This window comes from Falco rusticolus, chromosome 2 (genome assembly GCF_015220075.1).
Source record: "Falco rusticolus isolate bFalRus1 chromosome 2, bFalRus1.pri, whole genome shotgun sequence".
In the NCBI taxonomy this organism is placed as follows: domain Eukaryota; kingdom Metazoa; phylum Chordata; class Aves; order Falconiformes; family Falconidae; genus Falco; species Falco rusticolus.
Genome location: NC_051188.1, coordinates 94,053,378 through 94,069,546, shown reverse-complemented (window position 1 = coordinate 94,069,546; position 16,169 = coordinate 94,053,378). Strand labels below are relative to the sequence as shown.

General features: G+C 42.0%; 1 protein-coding gene across 6 annotated transcripts in view; it reads right to left on the bottom strand.

Moving 5' to 3' along the window:
- GPM6B (glycoprotein M6B) overlaps positions 1-16,169 on the bottom strand; it is a 111,851-nt gene that overhangs the window by 27,870 nt on the left and 67,812 nt on the right. The window contains exon 1 of one of the 6 annotated variants that reach the window (XM_037377426.1): positions 5,230-5,546. The exons of 2 other annotated variants lie outside the window; for them this stretch is intronic. In XM_037377426.1, coding sequence (XP_037233323.1) covers positions 5,230-5,290 — 61 coding nt within the window. In that variant the 5' untranslated portion in view covers positions 5,291-5,546. Of the gene's footprint in view, positions 1-5,229; positions 5,547-16,169 lie in introns of those variants that run through there. 3 more of the 6 variants (XM_037377427.1, XM_037377428.1, XM_037377432.1) reach the window with 3 other exon arrangements.

Sequence of the window (16,169 nt, the reverse complement as noted above, 5' to 3'; positions counted from 1 at the left end):
GACTTTGCTGGGACCCACCCAGGCCCACTCGTGCAAAATCACCACCAGGTCAGAAGCCCCACAGGCTTCAGTGGCATAATTAACTACTGCACACAGTACATACGAATTAAGAGTTTAACTCTTAATTAGTCAGGAAAGGAAATAGGCTTAAATGGCTTTTTTACCTTTTGCTTTTTGAGGAACTAACTACACTAATTGCATTCCCAGCTCTAGGTTACAATACCCTTCACGCACAGCCAAGCTCATGCAGCTCGAGGCCTCCTGTCAGAACCAGGTTGTACTTGATCCTGCACAGAGGCAGCAGCTACAGAACTGACAGTGTTTTCATGTCACACCACGCAGGCACACCAATGGTAACCATGGTGTTCAATATTCATTGGGATGAATCATCTTGCACGGCTGTAATAAAATTCCCAGTGTCCAACATCCTCACACTTGCTGCCTTTAGCATACCATTTTAGAGGAAACAAACAGTTACGACATTCATCTGTCGCAGCTGACAAAGCAGTCCACAGGAGCAAAATGAGGGTTGTTGTTTATGACCTGGCAGTCTGGTGATGAATACTGCGCTAGGACCAAGGCTGGCCAGAAAATGGGGAAGGGTCAGTAACTGAAGGGGGCACTCCCCACCCCTCTTCACTCCCCTCTTTAGCCCATTTGCTCCCACTGCGGAGTCCATTGTGCACGCACCGTGCCATCTGGGTTTTTTCTGCCCCCGTTACCATATCCCGTGGCACATATGTCTGGGTTTTCTGTGTTCATGAGGTCATTCAGACCAGTATGAGTACGTTCGAGTGCTTTCCAACCCCCTCCTATTTAGAAACCAAATCCTATTCATTAAAACCTAAATCACTAAGCCTGCCAAATTATTATCCCCAGAATATCGTGTGTCCCAGATTCTCCCTGGGCTGGACCTCTCTTCCTACAGCCATATTCTTCAGGGACTTAAAGCAGTTATTGTTTTCAGGGGATGTGAAACATCAATAAACTGCTTGAAACAGGAAAAAATATGCAGCATACTAAAAATCTTTCAACGGCTCAACAGCTGTGATATTGCTGTGTGAGCCTAACATTAAAGAGGTATGTTTGAAAATTTTGGTTAATAACCATAACAAGTATATGAAAGAAAAAGACAATTTTTTCAATCTGCTGTAATGAAAAATACATCTATCTGCGATGTATCAAAACGTAAGCTTGCTGAGTAAAAAGAACTTCACTAAGTGAAATAAATTGCACCTTAATTCACTCCTTTCTCATGTCACACATCAGCAGCATCATTTACACTATCGCACACAGTTGTACAGTTGTGCTTAAGAGAAGTACTCTTTTTTACTAGCATATACTCGTCTATTTAGAATCTAAAAGCAGGAAGATTGCTTCATATGTGATGAAAATAATAAAGCTCAGAGCCATTCCTGAGCACGAGGTCTTCTTTCATTGAGAGCACATTAGCAGGGAAGAGCCAATTAAAAGGAACCTTTGGTACAGCTGCTCGAGCTGGTTTTCATTATTCCTCAGCAGAGCATATGCAATTTGAACATTGTATGTATTCATATAAGGAAACCAGATCCTAGTGTAATGGCTTTCTTCCACCCTCCCATGTGTAACTGGTGAACTCACCATGGTCATCCACAGTTGGGTTTTTGTTTGGGTTTTGGGGTTTTTTTTCATTGGTTGGTTGGTTGGTTTTTAATTTTGCAACTTGGTAGTATTTCTCATAGTTAAATGAAAAGGGAAACTTCTTGTCTCTGTTAATGTGTATCAGGATCTATATCCTTCACTGCTGATGCAAAACGGCATTTCATTTTTCTTACTTATTCCACCTCAGTAAATCTGGCTGCCCAGTCCTCACGTTTTGATTAAATTTAATGCCTGCAAGATAAACCCTGTCATTTGTAATAATTTGTAAACCTTCATCTTTAAAATGCATCCAATCTGTCCCCCAGCCCTGTAAAGTATCTGTTAAACATTTTGCTTCAGCTTGCTCATGGTGTTCTCCTCTGATAAGGGCTGCTGATACGCAGCATAAAGCTGCCTTATTTCTTATCTCCATCAACATGGGTGTTGTTCCATTTCCAATTAAAAAAAACTGGGGCAGCAGCCACTCATCTGAGTACAGAGAAACAAATGTCTGATAAACACTGAATCCATCAGCTGGGTAGTATCACTGCCTGAATCAGACAGAGAATTCATGAAAATAATCATTAAAATATAAAACTGGAATTCATACACAATGTAGCAAACTTTAAAAATCTACAATCGATCATTTTCATTCATGAATCAGTCATTATTCATAAAGCGTATTAGCATGTGTAAATTGTCTCAGCTACACTGCAGTCCAAAATAGCTGGCCATCCACCTTTGCCACAGGGATGGGAAACACAAACTAGTACCTACGTGACACCACGTTCAGATCTGACTGCATTAGGTCTTTGAACTGAAAATAGATCTCACTGCTCGTCCCAAGCGCTTGGGCAGTATAGCTCTCCAGTGTTCTGAGTATGGGGAGCCCTGTATATAGACATCACATAGTCCTAGCCCAACTTCCTCCAAGTATTTTTTCTATACAATTACAGTATATCATTGCGGAGGTTCTTGCATTAAAAAACACAACCTGGAAACCTGTAGTTCAAAATTCTGGTAAAAGGAAAAAAAACCTCTTAGCTTAAAAGTACAATTTGCTATTAGTTAAATGCAGATCCTTTCCCTAGAACCAGGCAGCGCAAAGCATACTGTGTGTGAGCCTGAATAACCAAAGTGAAATGATTAGGATCTTCTCTTGCTCAGTCTTGGCAATAGCGACATCCCCCAAACCCCTTCAAATGCTGGTTTATCTCCTTGTACTCTGCAATTAATTTCTGGAAGGAAGAGTTAAAAGACTTTGTGATAGCACTTCAATTGCTTCAAGCTGTGGCAGTTGCCTTGCTATCACTGGATCTAGGGCATCTCATAAAAGACAGCCTTTACACTACATCCAGGTGGGATCTTCAAGGAAGAAGCAAATGTTGCAAGCCTGGCAAGCGTGTAAGGCCTGGCAAGCCGGAGATCCAGCCCAAACAGTAAATGGACACATTTTTGAAGGGGTCAGCTTCGGTTTTATACCCCAAAATGAAGCAGCAGTGTTTTCCAGGAAGTTTCTTCACACAGAGAAAAAGCTCATTTTTCTCCATGAGAGCGGCTGGTGAAAGAGCCCTTTTGAAAAATCATGCCATCTCAGAGGTACCCAGCGCCTCCTGAGCCCATCTAAAATCCTGACTGGGCTCAACAGTCTTACCACTTTGGAAAATCTGCCCCCCAAAACAGAATACACTTCCTTCATCACCACTTCATGGCAGTAACTTCACAGAAGGATCTGGGCTATTTATTTTGCTATTGAAACTAGGAGTAGGGCTGTTTCAGCTTCCTGCTTTTTAATTCACTGTAAAACATACTAGGAATTTAAATGAATAGAAATAAAGACCATAATATGAGAGATCATATGTTACTTTCAGAAATTAGGAAACTGGCAAGAACAAAGCCTTGACATGTTATATACACATACCTACGTAACAGATCCAAAGTATGAAATTATCAGAGAAAAACTAGGAAATGGTGGTAAAATTAAGACAGGAATTTCCCCTGCCTGTGTCCTACAAATGCAACATATCAACCACCTTGACTTCGTAACTGATTTACTGTTCTACATGTGCTTTCATCCTCGCCAAAATAAAAGGCAAACCATAAACTCATCATAAACAAACTCAGCAACACATTTTGTTTTGCACAGTTGCTAAAGCGTACGGGTAACTTTCGTTGGTGTTTATTGCACATGAGTTCTATCAGTTTAAGAGAAACTCATCAATCAGAAGAAAAAATAGCTGTAATTTTTGAAGAAACCTCCATAAGTTCAAGGTGGTTTTATAGTCAAGGTATTTAGGACATTTTGTACATTAATTACTCAAAATCTGCAGTGAGGTGGGTTATTGTCCACAAACACTAATAGCTTTCAGAGTTTAATCTCTCATCAGTGGACCTCCTTTTGTGAAATCCCTAAGGGATTATGTAGTACTATGTCTAATCACTTGACAAATTTCATTTACTTGAAACTGAAGCTAGCTTTGAATTATACAAAGTGTGTAGGTAGAAGCAGAATCAAAGTAGGAAAACAAAATCTGGTACTGGACAGTACCGGGATTTATCATTATGTTAATATCTGAACTGTTTAACAATAAAGGAAACAATTCAACTTGGGGAAATGTATTAGTCGTGTATCAGCTGCTTATGCCTATGAAATAACCAGATTGCTTATAAATGACACAACAGCTTCAAAAGTATAGCATAAGTCACGTAAAAAGGAAGTGGAAATTGTAATAATTTTGTTACTGCTATATTTATAAAAAAAAATATTGCTATGATTTGTACAGTGGTCTGCTACACTGAAGAGGGATGTTTATTTGGCATAAATTGTATGATGCAGAAACAAAAATCCTTTACTAGTTGGATTTACCTTCTCAAGTTCAGCACTCCAGATCAAATAAATCACCTGTAACGCTGGGATGGATGAAACGCCTCTCATTCTGTGCTGCCATCTCCCTACTGCAGAACCACTACACCACGGAATTGTTCTCTCCATTAAGCAGCAATTCTAGTGATTAACACATCGTGAAATCTAACGTGAAACTCACTGCATTATTCCCCATTATCATAGTGCAGGCAGATCTCTACAAAAGCAAAATTTGCCACATGACACCACAGAAAAGGAAAAGGAATTTAAAAATAAGAGTAGCATTTGGCATCAAACTAACTACAGGAAGATTGTGTGATGTTATAATTATTGTATGTTATTATAACCTAGGTCTCCCACACGGCATTGCAAAGCCTCAGTACATGGCTAGCCTCCATGAAATCACCACATTACAGCTCTGAAAACGACATGCAAACACACAGGCACATGCTACCTCTGCAAACCAAATTTACCAGAATCCACCAAAGACGCAGCAATAACAAGACTTCTGCAAACATCATTTTGCGTAGGGTTAGGACAGATTCAGAGCAAATACAGATGCAGACAAGAAAGATTGCTGCTCTATTAATTTGTTGTCAAGCCATGCAGGAAAGGAAGGCTGAAAGCCCAAAGATGCCGTAATGATTGTTTAAGGGTTATTTGAAAAAGTGACAAAACTGGCCTAAACCTCTTTAAGCCCCCTGAATGAAAAGATTTAAACAGGCTATTGTTAGACCCCTGGGTACCTTTTTTCTCTTGGCTTTGTTCTGCATTTTCCTCCGCTGCAGTTTCCATGGCTGGCTTCATACCATCCACCAAAAATGCTGCCCCCCCCCTCCCCCCCAAGCAAGCACTTTTTCTCTTCGCCTCCTTTCTCTCTCCCTTCCGTCTCCTATTTACAGCGGCGGTGATTGAGCGGCTCTGTTCTCCCCTACAGTAGATTACAGTCCTTTCCAAAACGCCAGAAAAGTCTTGTCAGCTTCAATTTCGCTCCGCTGACTGGTCCATGAGGAGCTGTGCCAGAAAGCGTTCAGCCATACGTCACCGCGGTCCCTAGCTATAAAACAGCCATCCTGCGCCCAACTGTGCCCCAGCTTGCCACATTGTGGGGACCAGCAGCACCAGCTTGCACCCCCTTCCCCTCGCCCTCTGCTCTCCCCCTCTTTCCCCGTGTCCCAAGGCTCCCAACGAATGTTAATCAATTCTCTGGGCAATGAATGGATTGGTGACATCGGGAGGGGAGATGCAGGCGAGAAAGAAAGGAGCCCCCCGGCTGCCGTCTCTAAGGGGAGTGCACGCCAGCACACAATCACAAGGCTCCCTTTCCCATGGGACCTCGTTATTATGCTTCACATTTTGATTTATTCCACATGCCCTCTGCTCTTTCAAGGGGTGGGGGGTGATGGGTCTGTTCTCTCCGTTTGCTTTCTTTGCCAAGTAAGTTCCGCTCACCCACGGCAAAAGACTGTGAGAGAAGCAGAAAAGCAAAAAAGTACATACATATGTACATGGAAAACCTACATTCTTTCTCTGACGAGCAAGCATGATGTAAAGAAAACCACACAAAAATCCAAGCAAGCAGAAAGGAAACAAGTTCGAGTGACCTGAAATGCACGTGCAATACTTTAAAGGATAAGACGTTTAAGAAAACACAGCTTGGGTTTTAAAAGGATGGCTGCCATTAGAGACCTAAAGCCGTGCTTAGAAGTGAGTGCAGAGCTGCTGTTAAGCACGTTTGATTTCTCCCTTAAATCCAGAGTGCAGCATGATCTAACAAACCGTACTGACCTGGTATGGTTTGTTGCGCTGCGTGGGTGACTTCAGGTCGCCCCAAGCCGCTCTGAGCAGCCCCATGCTGGGGAGCCACAGAGCTGGGCAACACCATGTAGGGGTATTATTCACCTTCCAAACGCCAAGGTAACTGACATATTTAAGGGTGTACTGTACTAAGGCTAATTAACCTTGCCTATCACTTTGCTTGTCTCATGGCCTCACAGTGCGCTGCACTGCACAGGGCAGACGTGCCCAAAGGCATCCCTTTCTGTGCATAGGATGATGGAGCAACCATGGAGTAATGCCCTTTGTGGTATGGCAGGCTTTGCTGGTCCAGCTGCCACAGCTGATTCTGCAGGCTGCAAAGATGCCTAGCAGATTCAGCAAATACTGGGGATGTTAAAACCTACACACTGCATGTTTCATGAAACAGATTCAACAAGAGGAGTGGGAAGAGGGAAGGAGTCCAAAGATCTGCAGCTGCAATTCAGCCTCTTCTGGTTTAAGGTTGCTACACCCACAATTTTGCTGTGCATTTTTATTTCTATAGGTGCCTAGTGAAAAGCACAAAACCCCTCAAACCCAACCTTTAGAGAAAATTCCCTTCTCTTGCAAGAAATCAGTCCACAAATCCTCTTCTCTCACCGTGGCCTCCATAGTTGTTACTTTGCTTTGGACATTACTGCTCAGACATATGCTTCAGCCCAGCTGCCAAGAGGTCTTGGACCTATGCTAAGGTTTCGTACCACAGCATCAAACCTTGATGTCAAGCATTTGCATAAAAAGGTTTCTTGGAGTCCAGGAAAAGTCTGCAGTTGAAGCTCCCATCTCAGCAGACCTTTTTATAAGCAGAATGAAGTTAAATTTGTAGAGGAGGCGAAGTATCCTCAGGAACCAACGTGAAACAATGGGTTGGGTTTCTGAAGGTAATCAAATCAGCAGCCCTAGTAGAGACCTCAAGTCAGTTGCAAGATCTATTTTCCAGCCTCCTTCTCCAATGCCCACATAGCAGTCCATGCACATATTCATATCCCTGACCAGCAAGACCACACACTGCAAACACGCTCCCTCAAGGAAGAAGCAGCTAAAAGGTGAAACTGCAGGTGATGTGTTTGCTGTATTCTTTTAACTATTGCTAAAAGTTAGGAAAGACAACTTATTCACATTTAGGATAATGATTATACAAAGAAAATGTTCTACAAAGAGTGGGTTTTCCCCCATTTAACATCAGTAAGATTGACAATCCATAGCAAACATGCCCTACTTGCTGAAAGTCAACAAAAATTTTAGTCATCGGTCAAAACAGTTGATTGCCTCTGACATTACAATTCTCTTCTTGGAACTTCTAATTGTTCAGTCAGTACTTCTGCTCGCTGCTGTCACAGTCTAGATCTCTGTTTCTTAATGTTCTTAGCTTACTTCAGAAAGTCTAAAAGTTTAGAAGGTCGAAACCTCTCTTCTGACCACTGCAAGTTACAAAAGGCCTGTTCAGAAATTAATCAAGTGGTATAATAGTAATGCACTTATTAGTATAAGTATACAAAAAATACAAACATCACCAGTAAATTTCCTTTCTTTACACAGAAAATACGTTAAACAGAACCTTTGGTTACAGACTGCCCCCTGAGGAAACCTAATGAAGCCCTCCACTCTATGTCAGTTCCTTCAAACAGCTACATACTTTCCTGCTGGCGAGCAGATTTTGTTAGGCAGGCTCAAGACTTCAGAGCAGATGTTTTACAAACACAAAACCAACAGGCTGGGAGACTATTTCACCTGCTTTCTTTGAAGATAACTCCTCCTCCAAAAGAGCAACGAAGAAATCACAGTAGAATCATAGAGTGGTGGTTTGGGTTGGAAGGGATCTTAAAGGATCATTTATTTCCAACCCACCTGCTACGGGCAGGGACACCTTCCACTAGACCAGCATCAACTTCGCCAGAGCTTGAACTGAAGACTTCAGAAGCCATCAATCCCAACTATTCAAATGCATTAATTGTACCTACTAAATCATCCTCTAAAAGCTTCAAGTGATGCACGAGTGTAAAGTTCTCCCCCCTCCCTTCTTACTGCTTTCCAGATTGCTGTAATATATGATGGGTTTTAAGCACTTATCATCTTAAGTCATTTCTCAATCATCAAACCTCTGTCCCATCATTGATAAACACAGCAGATAAACTATATGCTATTTCCTCCAATGCATGGGTGCTGAGCTTGCACTTCGAGCATTAATCTCAGCCAGCAAGATGTCTCATCCTGTGCTCCCTCCCTTAATCAGATACATCTTTTTCATAATACGTGATGAGACTGGGAGACATCAAGTCTATGACTATGACAACACGGCAAAAGACAGAGCCACGGAGGCAGAAATTACAAAAAAATTCTTTAAAGATCTATATTCAGCAAAAACCTACTATACAGATCAGGCTGATTTAGATAACCAGCAACCAGGGAAGGCGACTAGTCACATTTCAGGAGTTCTGCCCAGCATTTTATTTGCAGACCAAAATAAAAATGAGGACAAGGACTGAGCAGTAAGGGATTCTGCTGCTAAAGCTCTAAGCCTAGAGCCAAACCTCAGGAGGAATAGCAGTGGAGCAAAGTATGTAAAAGCACTGCAGACCAAGTCACATCCACTGCAAAATAGTAAAAAAAAAAAAAAAAAAAAAAAGACATTTTAACCTATTTTATCTAGGTTTAAAAAATAACATTTAATCATTTTGCTCAGTCAAGAAAAATACCACAATTGCACAAGTTAAAAAACGTATTAAACCCCCAATTCTGTTCACGTGCCAATTCCTTTTGAGTATCTATCTTGAATGTCACTGAATCTAGTTTACATTCCTGAAGGCTGAGGAGCTCTATCATAAGCTACAGCAAATTCTTCACAAGCTTTCAGGAGATGAATACACACTTGCCATTTTTACAAAGGCTTTGCAGAGCTGTAATAAAGAGTGTTCTCACATACTTCAAGAGCAATTTGGGATTAGCTTATGAGATCCGAGACTCAAAAGTTAAAATACAGAAACTGTCCCTCAAACAAGATTGACATGTATTCCAAACAACTAATTTTAAAGACAACTTGCAGAATACTTTTTTTTTTTTTTTTAATTTGCAAAAATATTCAAGAGAAAGAACAAATACACATGCAGCCACTCGGCGTGTCTCTCAACATAATTGCTTATGTTCAGACTAGCTTTAGACCAGTTACCTAAGACTTGAGTGCAAAACCCGATCTGAATGCTTATGCAAAAGCAAACAAATTTTCCATATGGGCAAAATCAAAGCATGATAACAGGCTTTTAGTTATGCAGCAGTCATACACCTGGCAAGTACTTTAAAAAATAAAATAAAATTGGGGCCTGTTATTATTAGGAAAATGAAATCCAAATTTAAGAACAAACAACAATGGAAAAACCCTGCACTTTTAACACAGTATAAAATACAGATTACTAAAAAAAGATGAATCTGTACTGCACTTAGGGATCCCGATCTCGGATTTCTGTAGAAAGGGCAAAACTAAAAGCTTAAGCATGGATAGTGGTTATCTTTGCAACCAAAGAAAATCACCGAGTTAAGTGATGCAGGCAAGTCCAGGAGGGTGAGCAGAACTTAACAGTGTGAAGGCACCAATCCTGTGACCCCCTTATTAAAGTCACATGAAGGCAGCAATAACCACTGCCAAGCTAAGTGCCTGGCAGCAAGTAGGCAGGCAAAGTAGGTATCATTCAGTTGTTGGGTTTCGTAGATTTCTCTGGCTGGCCTGTTAGCTTCCAGCTGGACCACGGCTTTAGTCCACTGCAGTCAGAGCCACTGGTGAGAATCAAAGGCAATAAACAGCCTAAATCCAGAACATACATGGATGGCTAACCTTTATTTGGAACATACAGGGGAAAAAAAATCCCTTAAAGAGTGAATAGATGGTTCTGTATGGCTTTTCCAGTAGCTAAGCCGCATCAAGTCCCAGTCTCAAAGATGATGGCAGAGACATGAAAGCTACCAAAGAAAAAAGCCTTAAGAGCTATAATCAGTCAAAATGAAAGCAAAAGTTGATCATGCAGCTGGGAGGTCCATTTCTGCTTACAAAAGGGAGTCAACAGCATGTAACTAGTGAAAAAGAATTCTAGATATTACTTCTGTCCTAACTAATGGCTTAGTAAGGTTTTCCTGGGTATAAGAAACTTGTATTTAAAACCCAGACCTGGGGAAAATAATTCAGAACTGTGACAGAGCACATGGGTATACGAACTGTGCCAGACTTTTGAGGAAAAGCAGTAAGAAGGAAAACAAAATAGGCTACATTTGAAACTGAGCTGGAAGCAACATCACCTCCCGCAACCCTCTCCCCTATGAGGCTGCCTAGAGTAGCACCATGCTCTTGGCAAACCATAAAGAAATACGCTGACAAACTAGAGGCCATCTGTAATACAGCTGAAATAGCATGGAAATATAGGAAACAAAAGCAAAGATGTCCTAGCATCATCCCCAGAACCAGCTTTTATTCAGCAAGCAATGTTCAGAGTGCCAGCTCTGATGGTCATCTTCAGTTTCTACTCCAGCTCAACAATTTTATGGCAATATGTATAGTTTCCTACAAGTATAATGTATGGCAAGTTTCAAATGCTCTAAATTTAAAATTAGACAGCAAAACAAGGCTTTGAGTTACCCAATCTTATATACATTTTCTGTTCAGCAGTGGCAACAAACTCACATGACTAATATATGAAGCCCTTCAACAGTGCTTCAAACACTCCTCCATCATTTTATGGGCTAGGTTCTTGATTTTGGCACACATAACCACCTTTTTTTTTTTTGCACTTTCTGTCACCTTCACAACAGAGAGGAGATTCTCAGCTGTCATGCCTCTGCCTTGAGTCACGCATTTGGTAGCAGCAAGAATGCTGCAGTGCAGCAGCAAAAGGGTATCTTCAGGTCTTTTCTCTTTATTCCCTTAATTCTGCACCTGGAAGACAATCCAACCTACTTAGCTTTTGCTATGAACTCTCTTCTCCAATAGTGTTGCCAAAGCCTACTGCCGCCTCAGATGAATAACAAGAGTTCCTAAATACCTGGACATACTGAAGTAACATCCTAGATATTTATGTCGCACTTGCTAGCAGTTATGTGCCTCTTGTACTTGTAGAAGAGCTATTTCTGCCAGAGTTTTAGAAGGCAGCAAAGGTATCATTATACTACACTCCTGCAAATACAGCTGCTTAATCTCAAATATGTGAGAGTTTGAGACAGGATTGGTATTAGGAGGGTAACTGTTGAATTTTTTTCTCTATCTAAAAATAAATCTAAACTTCGGAGTTCAAACTTGACACAAACTTATTCTTCTGCTCCACAAAGTCAGATTTAATCAGGCAATCCTGCGTTAACTTTACATCCAGTTCTGATTTTCAAAATTGCCCTCCTACTCTCCACATAGACTTCAGCATCCCACATACAATCTCTCATCTATTCAGTGCTCGTTTTGTTCTTCAGTCTTGGCCTCGGTCCAGTCTTTTCACAAAGCGTGGAAAAAAGCAGGGAAATATAAAGAAGTACAAAACCCTACAGCTCCCCAGAAAGAAACTAGGGGCGCTCATAAAAAACACACTCCACACTGGAAGGGCATGGGGAGAGACAGGGACGAAGACTCCCCTTGAATTTAATGAGGGATTCCATGCATAAATCATAGATACAGATGTGTGTGTATGCAGAAAACGTGTGTGTGTATACACATGCACATGAAGAAAACATATGTATATGATTACATACACATTTTTTATTGAGCAGAAAACCTTTTTAGCACTACTGGAACACAATGAGGAATACAAAGTGATTTATATAGTCATACAACAGCTATTAAGTTTGATAGCAAACAAACAACTAAGCATCATCCCAGTGCTACAGCCTCCTTCAGCTCAAGATTTCAGGGCTAAGAACCAAGGTACCCAGCATCAGACTGGAGTTTGCGGCACAGCTAAACCACACAGCAAGAGCACCATTTCTTATACACCATTATCTGCTCACCTCAGTATCCCAGGTTGAAAAGCTGGCCCCATCAATGCTAGGTTCAGCCACACACCACTACAAGACCCGCTCATGGACTACCGGGCAGTTGTGTGTCAACATTTTGAAAAGCCCATCTAATGAGGCAGTCAAAATGTTGACATAAAAGCAAGCGTCAAAGTAATGATTAGTACAAGGTACCGAAATTAATTATTTAAAGTTTCAGCACCTTGTAAGTCACCATTTCTGTAGCTGTTTCCCTGATACTGAAAATCTCCATTCCAGTGTAATTAAACTATATTTTGGGAAAGATCCTGGACTGGTTCTGTAGTGCAGCCCTGGACTGCTTGTTGAATTGCAAATATAGTTTCTGTTCACACACAAGCCACTAGTCATAAAATCTTCAGTTAAGACACTAACGAAAGGGTCCCCAATTAATCACTGTATTCTTCTCAAGAGCAGATATCCTCATTAGGAAAGGGGCAGGGCATTAACAAGTTCCACTTTGAGTGTGTCCAATTAACTCATCAACTAAATATGTGCCAGGCAACTTCGACTGGCCTAGCTTTTCCAGTCCCCTCTTTCTAGCTGCATCAATTGGGATCCCAGTCGTGTATAAAGTAGCAGTTCTTTTTGTGCTTTACAAGGCTTTTGAGAATGCCGCCGGTGGACAACAAACAACGGCCACTGAAGTGTTTAACAGGTCTTTCACTTGTGCCCATAAAAAGTTAAGTATGCACTTGGGGAGTACGGCACAATTGAAAAAAGAAAAAAAAAAACAAAAAACAAAAACAAAAAAAAAAACCACAACCGAAAAACACCCTCTACCTTATAAACAGGGAATGACTTAACCTGCCAACAACGAGCACGGTTGGAGCTCCGTCTGGATCATGTCACGCCTCGATTTTTGCTGAACCTCGGCAGTGGGTGATCCTGCATACAAAGCGAGCTCTGAGACAAAAGCACTATAGGGTGAGTTAAGGACAAAGTAGCAGTTTTCAGCCTGGATTCCCACATAGGCTGTCAAGTAAAACCCCTTGCCAGGGCAGGATTATTCCCTACAGTATACATTTCCAACACACCGTCTTGCCTAAAATTTTCAGCGTCTGTAGTCTGGAGCCTTTCAGTTGTTTTGCGGGAAGAGGAATTCTGCAGCCTGGCAGATTTTGAGGCTTGGCATAAAGCAGGGCTTGCGCAACGGCCAGGGCCCCACTGCAGTCAATGCATGCAGAACCAGCAGCTTCTTCAGGAGCAGGATCCCAGCCTCTGAAATGAGGCCATTTCAGTCCCGATGCCTGAAAACCACCCAGACTCTCTTTTGAGCAATCCCACCCTGACAATGCCTAGTTACATCCCCAGTTCTCTCTTTCCAAACATGACATTCAATTGTTTTAAATGGCTGAAAGATATAATTTCTGAACTTTGTCACAAGTCAGAGAGAAATTCATTTAGCATCTACTTTTCTTCATCTGTTCCTTATATCATTCCCATCGAATTTTATTTTTGCTCTCTGGGTTTCAGCAATTTGCAATCATCTCTCTTGTGCTCAGAGCTTCCCAAGTGCAAACACCAAGTATTATTATTATTATGTGTTTGCTCTGGAGACCCTTGCATTTGTTACTCAAAATGGCACCAGGCATTTTTGCTCTTAGTAGTACTACACACATCTCCTGCATCTATCGCCACTACTGATTCCTGAAGTACCATCATCTGCTCCACCATTCTGTACCACTTGGAGAGGAAAATAAAGGAGCTAAGGAACCAGGGAAAGGGAGAAGAGATAGATATATTGAGGGGAAAAAAATTAAAACAATGGAGACTAGCACAAGGTAGAAACAACATCTAAACCTCTGGCTAAGTTTCTTTCTTTGGTCTGTAGGGGAAATGTGTCTGTGCATCAAAAAACTGTACTACGTCAAGTGTGCACTCACCATCTTGGAGATGACCGAAGGCATGTTGCTCACTCAACACAGGACAGAGCTCCTCTCATTGCAGAGCAGAGGCTTGCCCACAGGTTGCAGAAAAAGATCACAGCTTCTCATGCCCAGCCAAAATCAACCAGCCCAATTTGCCTGTTCACAAGTTTATTAGTACAGGAAAGAAAGTGAAGAACAACCACAGCTTTAGAAGTATTTCTAAGCACTTAATTCCAGCTATGGTCCTCAGAAATATTCAAACTAATTGCCTGTTTGAGTGTAGCACATACTTCTATTGCAGACAGAACATCACCAGGCTGCAAATGCAATCAAAGGCCCATTTTCTTAGTTTAATTTGCCATTAGTACACTGCAGGTTTATAGAGCCAAACAAACAACTACAACTGAATTCTCACTGCCATTTCAAACTGTTTCCAAGAAAATATCATAGCAACATTATCAGAGCCTCGAGTTCATTTAATCCTAAATTTGCTACAATAAAACAACACTAGCACCTGTTAGAAAATAGAAAATGTAGTCCTCCCGGGCAAACTGAGCATCTACACAGCTCCGGACCAACAGGGTCAGACTCCTGAGACAAAATCTATCATTTAAAGATCTTTTCACAACTTTAAGAAAGAGCAGATAAACCCCATATCCTAGGGTTTTATAGATATCATGCAGTATTTCAAGAGTAGCACTTACAATTTTTTAATACATACCAAACAGTGATGGATGTATTTATTTCAACCTAAAACATAATCATATAAATGAGCAGTAACATTTAACAGATTCCCTTCCATTTCGTAACTGTGAAGAAAAAACCCACCCCAACTGCAGCAGCACCCACTTCCTGAGTTGAAGATGCCTCTTTAACTGAGGGTGCTCATCACTGTGCAGCCTGTGCGCACCACTGCCCTGCGAACATCAGCAACTTGGAGAGAAAGCGATGGAGGCCTTGTCAGGAACAATCAGTTATTTCAGCATACACTGCGCTTAAAGTGAACTGAAAGTAGCTGCCTGCGTTACCCAGAAAGAAATACTGGGTTATAGGGCTGCAGGGTGGGTGACGGCAGCCCCTCCGCTCCTGTCCTGGCTGGCAGTGGGGTGGCTGACATGGGGAGCGGCCCCAAGAACCCCTGCCCTGGTGGCGGTGGTGGGGGGTCCTGGTGGGGCCAGGGGCAGCCAGCACCCATGGGAACCCACGCGGCCCCAGGGCCACGGGGCTTCACGGGTGACCGGGCTTGTCAGCCCTATTCAGCCCCGCTCCCCGCACACAATAACCAGCAGCCACACTCCCAAATACGGGCCTCCCCCTTCTCCCCGCTTTTATCATCCTTCATATCTCAATGATGACAGGACTGAAAGGGCTTCTGATGGGAAATGTGCTTCGAATTAGCATATTTCCCCCTGTGTACAATGGAGGCATTAAGCTGCTGCATTTTCAAAGTCCAAACAAAAGCAGCCCGGGCTGTTTTTAGCAGCGCTGTCTGAAGTTTTATTCTCCCTTTCTCCCTCCTGAGCTGCAAGCATATTTAACAAATTTTCACTCTTTCTGAAAAGAGGGAAACACGACTGAGAAAATCTTTTTAGTAAATTATATTATTCAGTATATTTCAGACTTTAAAAGAAAAAAAAAAGGCCGCTCTTTTGATGTGGCAAAGAGCAACATGGTGTCCATGCAGCGTTACCACTGAACCGCAGGCTTGGGGTCCACCACCCCAGAGACCTTGCCTGGCTGTCCCCAGGACTTGCATGGACCCTGTGATCAAGGACTGTGGAACTCAAATACATTCACAGTAACCCAATACAAAGGGTCCTGTACCCACAGCTTGATTTTCTCCCTGTACCAGGGGCACACTGCTGAAAATACCAGTTTTGAATGAGAAACTAAAACCACTGTGCTGCCAGGAGAAACAAACCAGCTCCCCCCCACCTGGGATTATCCTCTGGTTTAATTTGAGAGGTGAATCTCAGAAGTACAACCTTTTTGAAATGGCT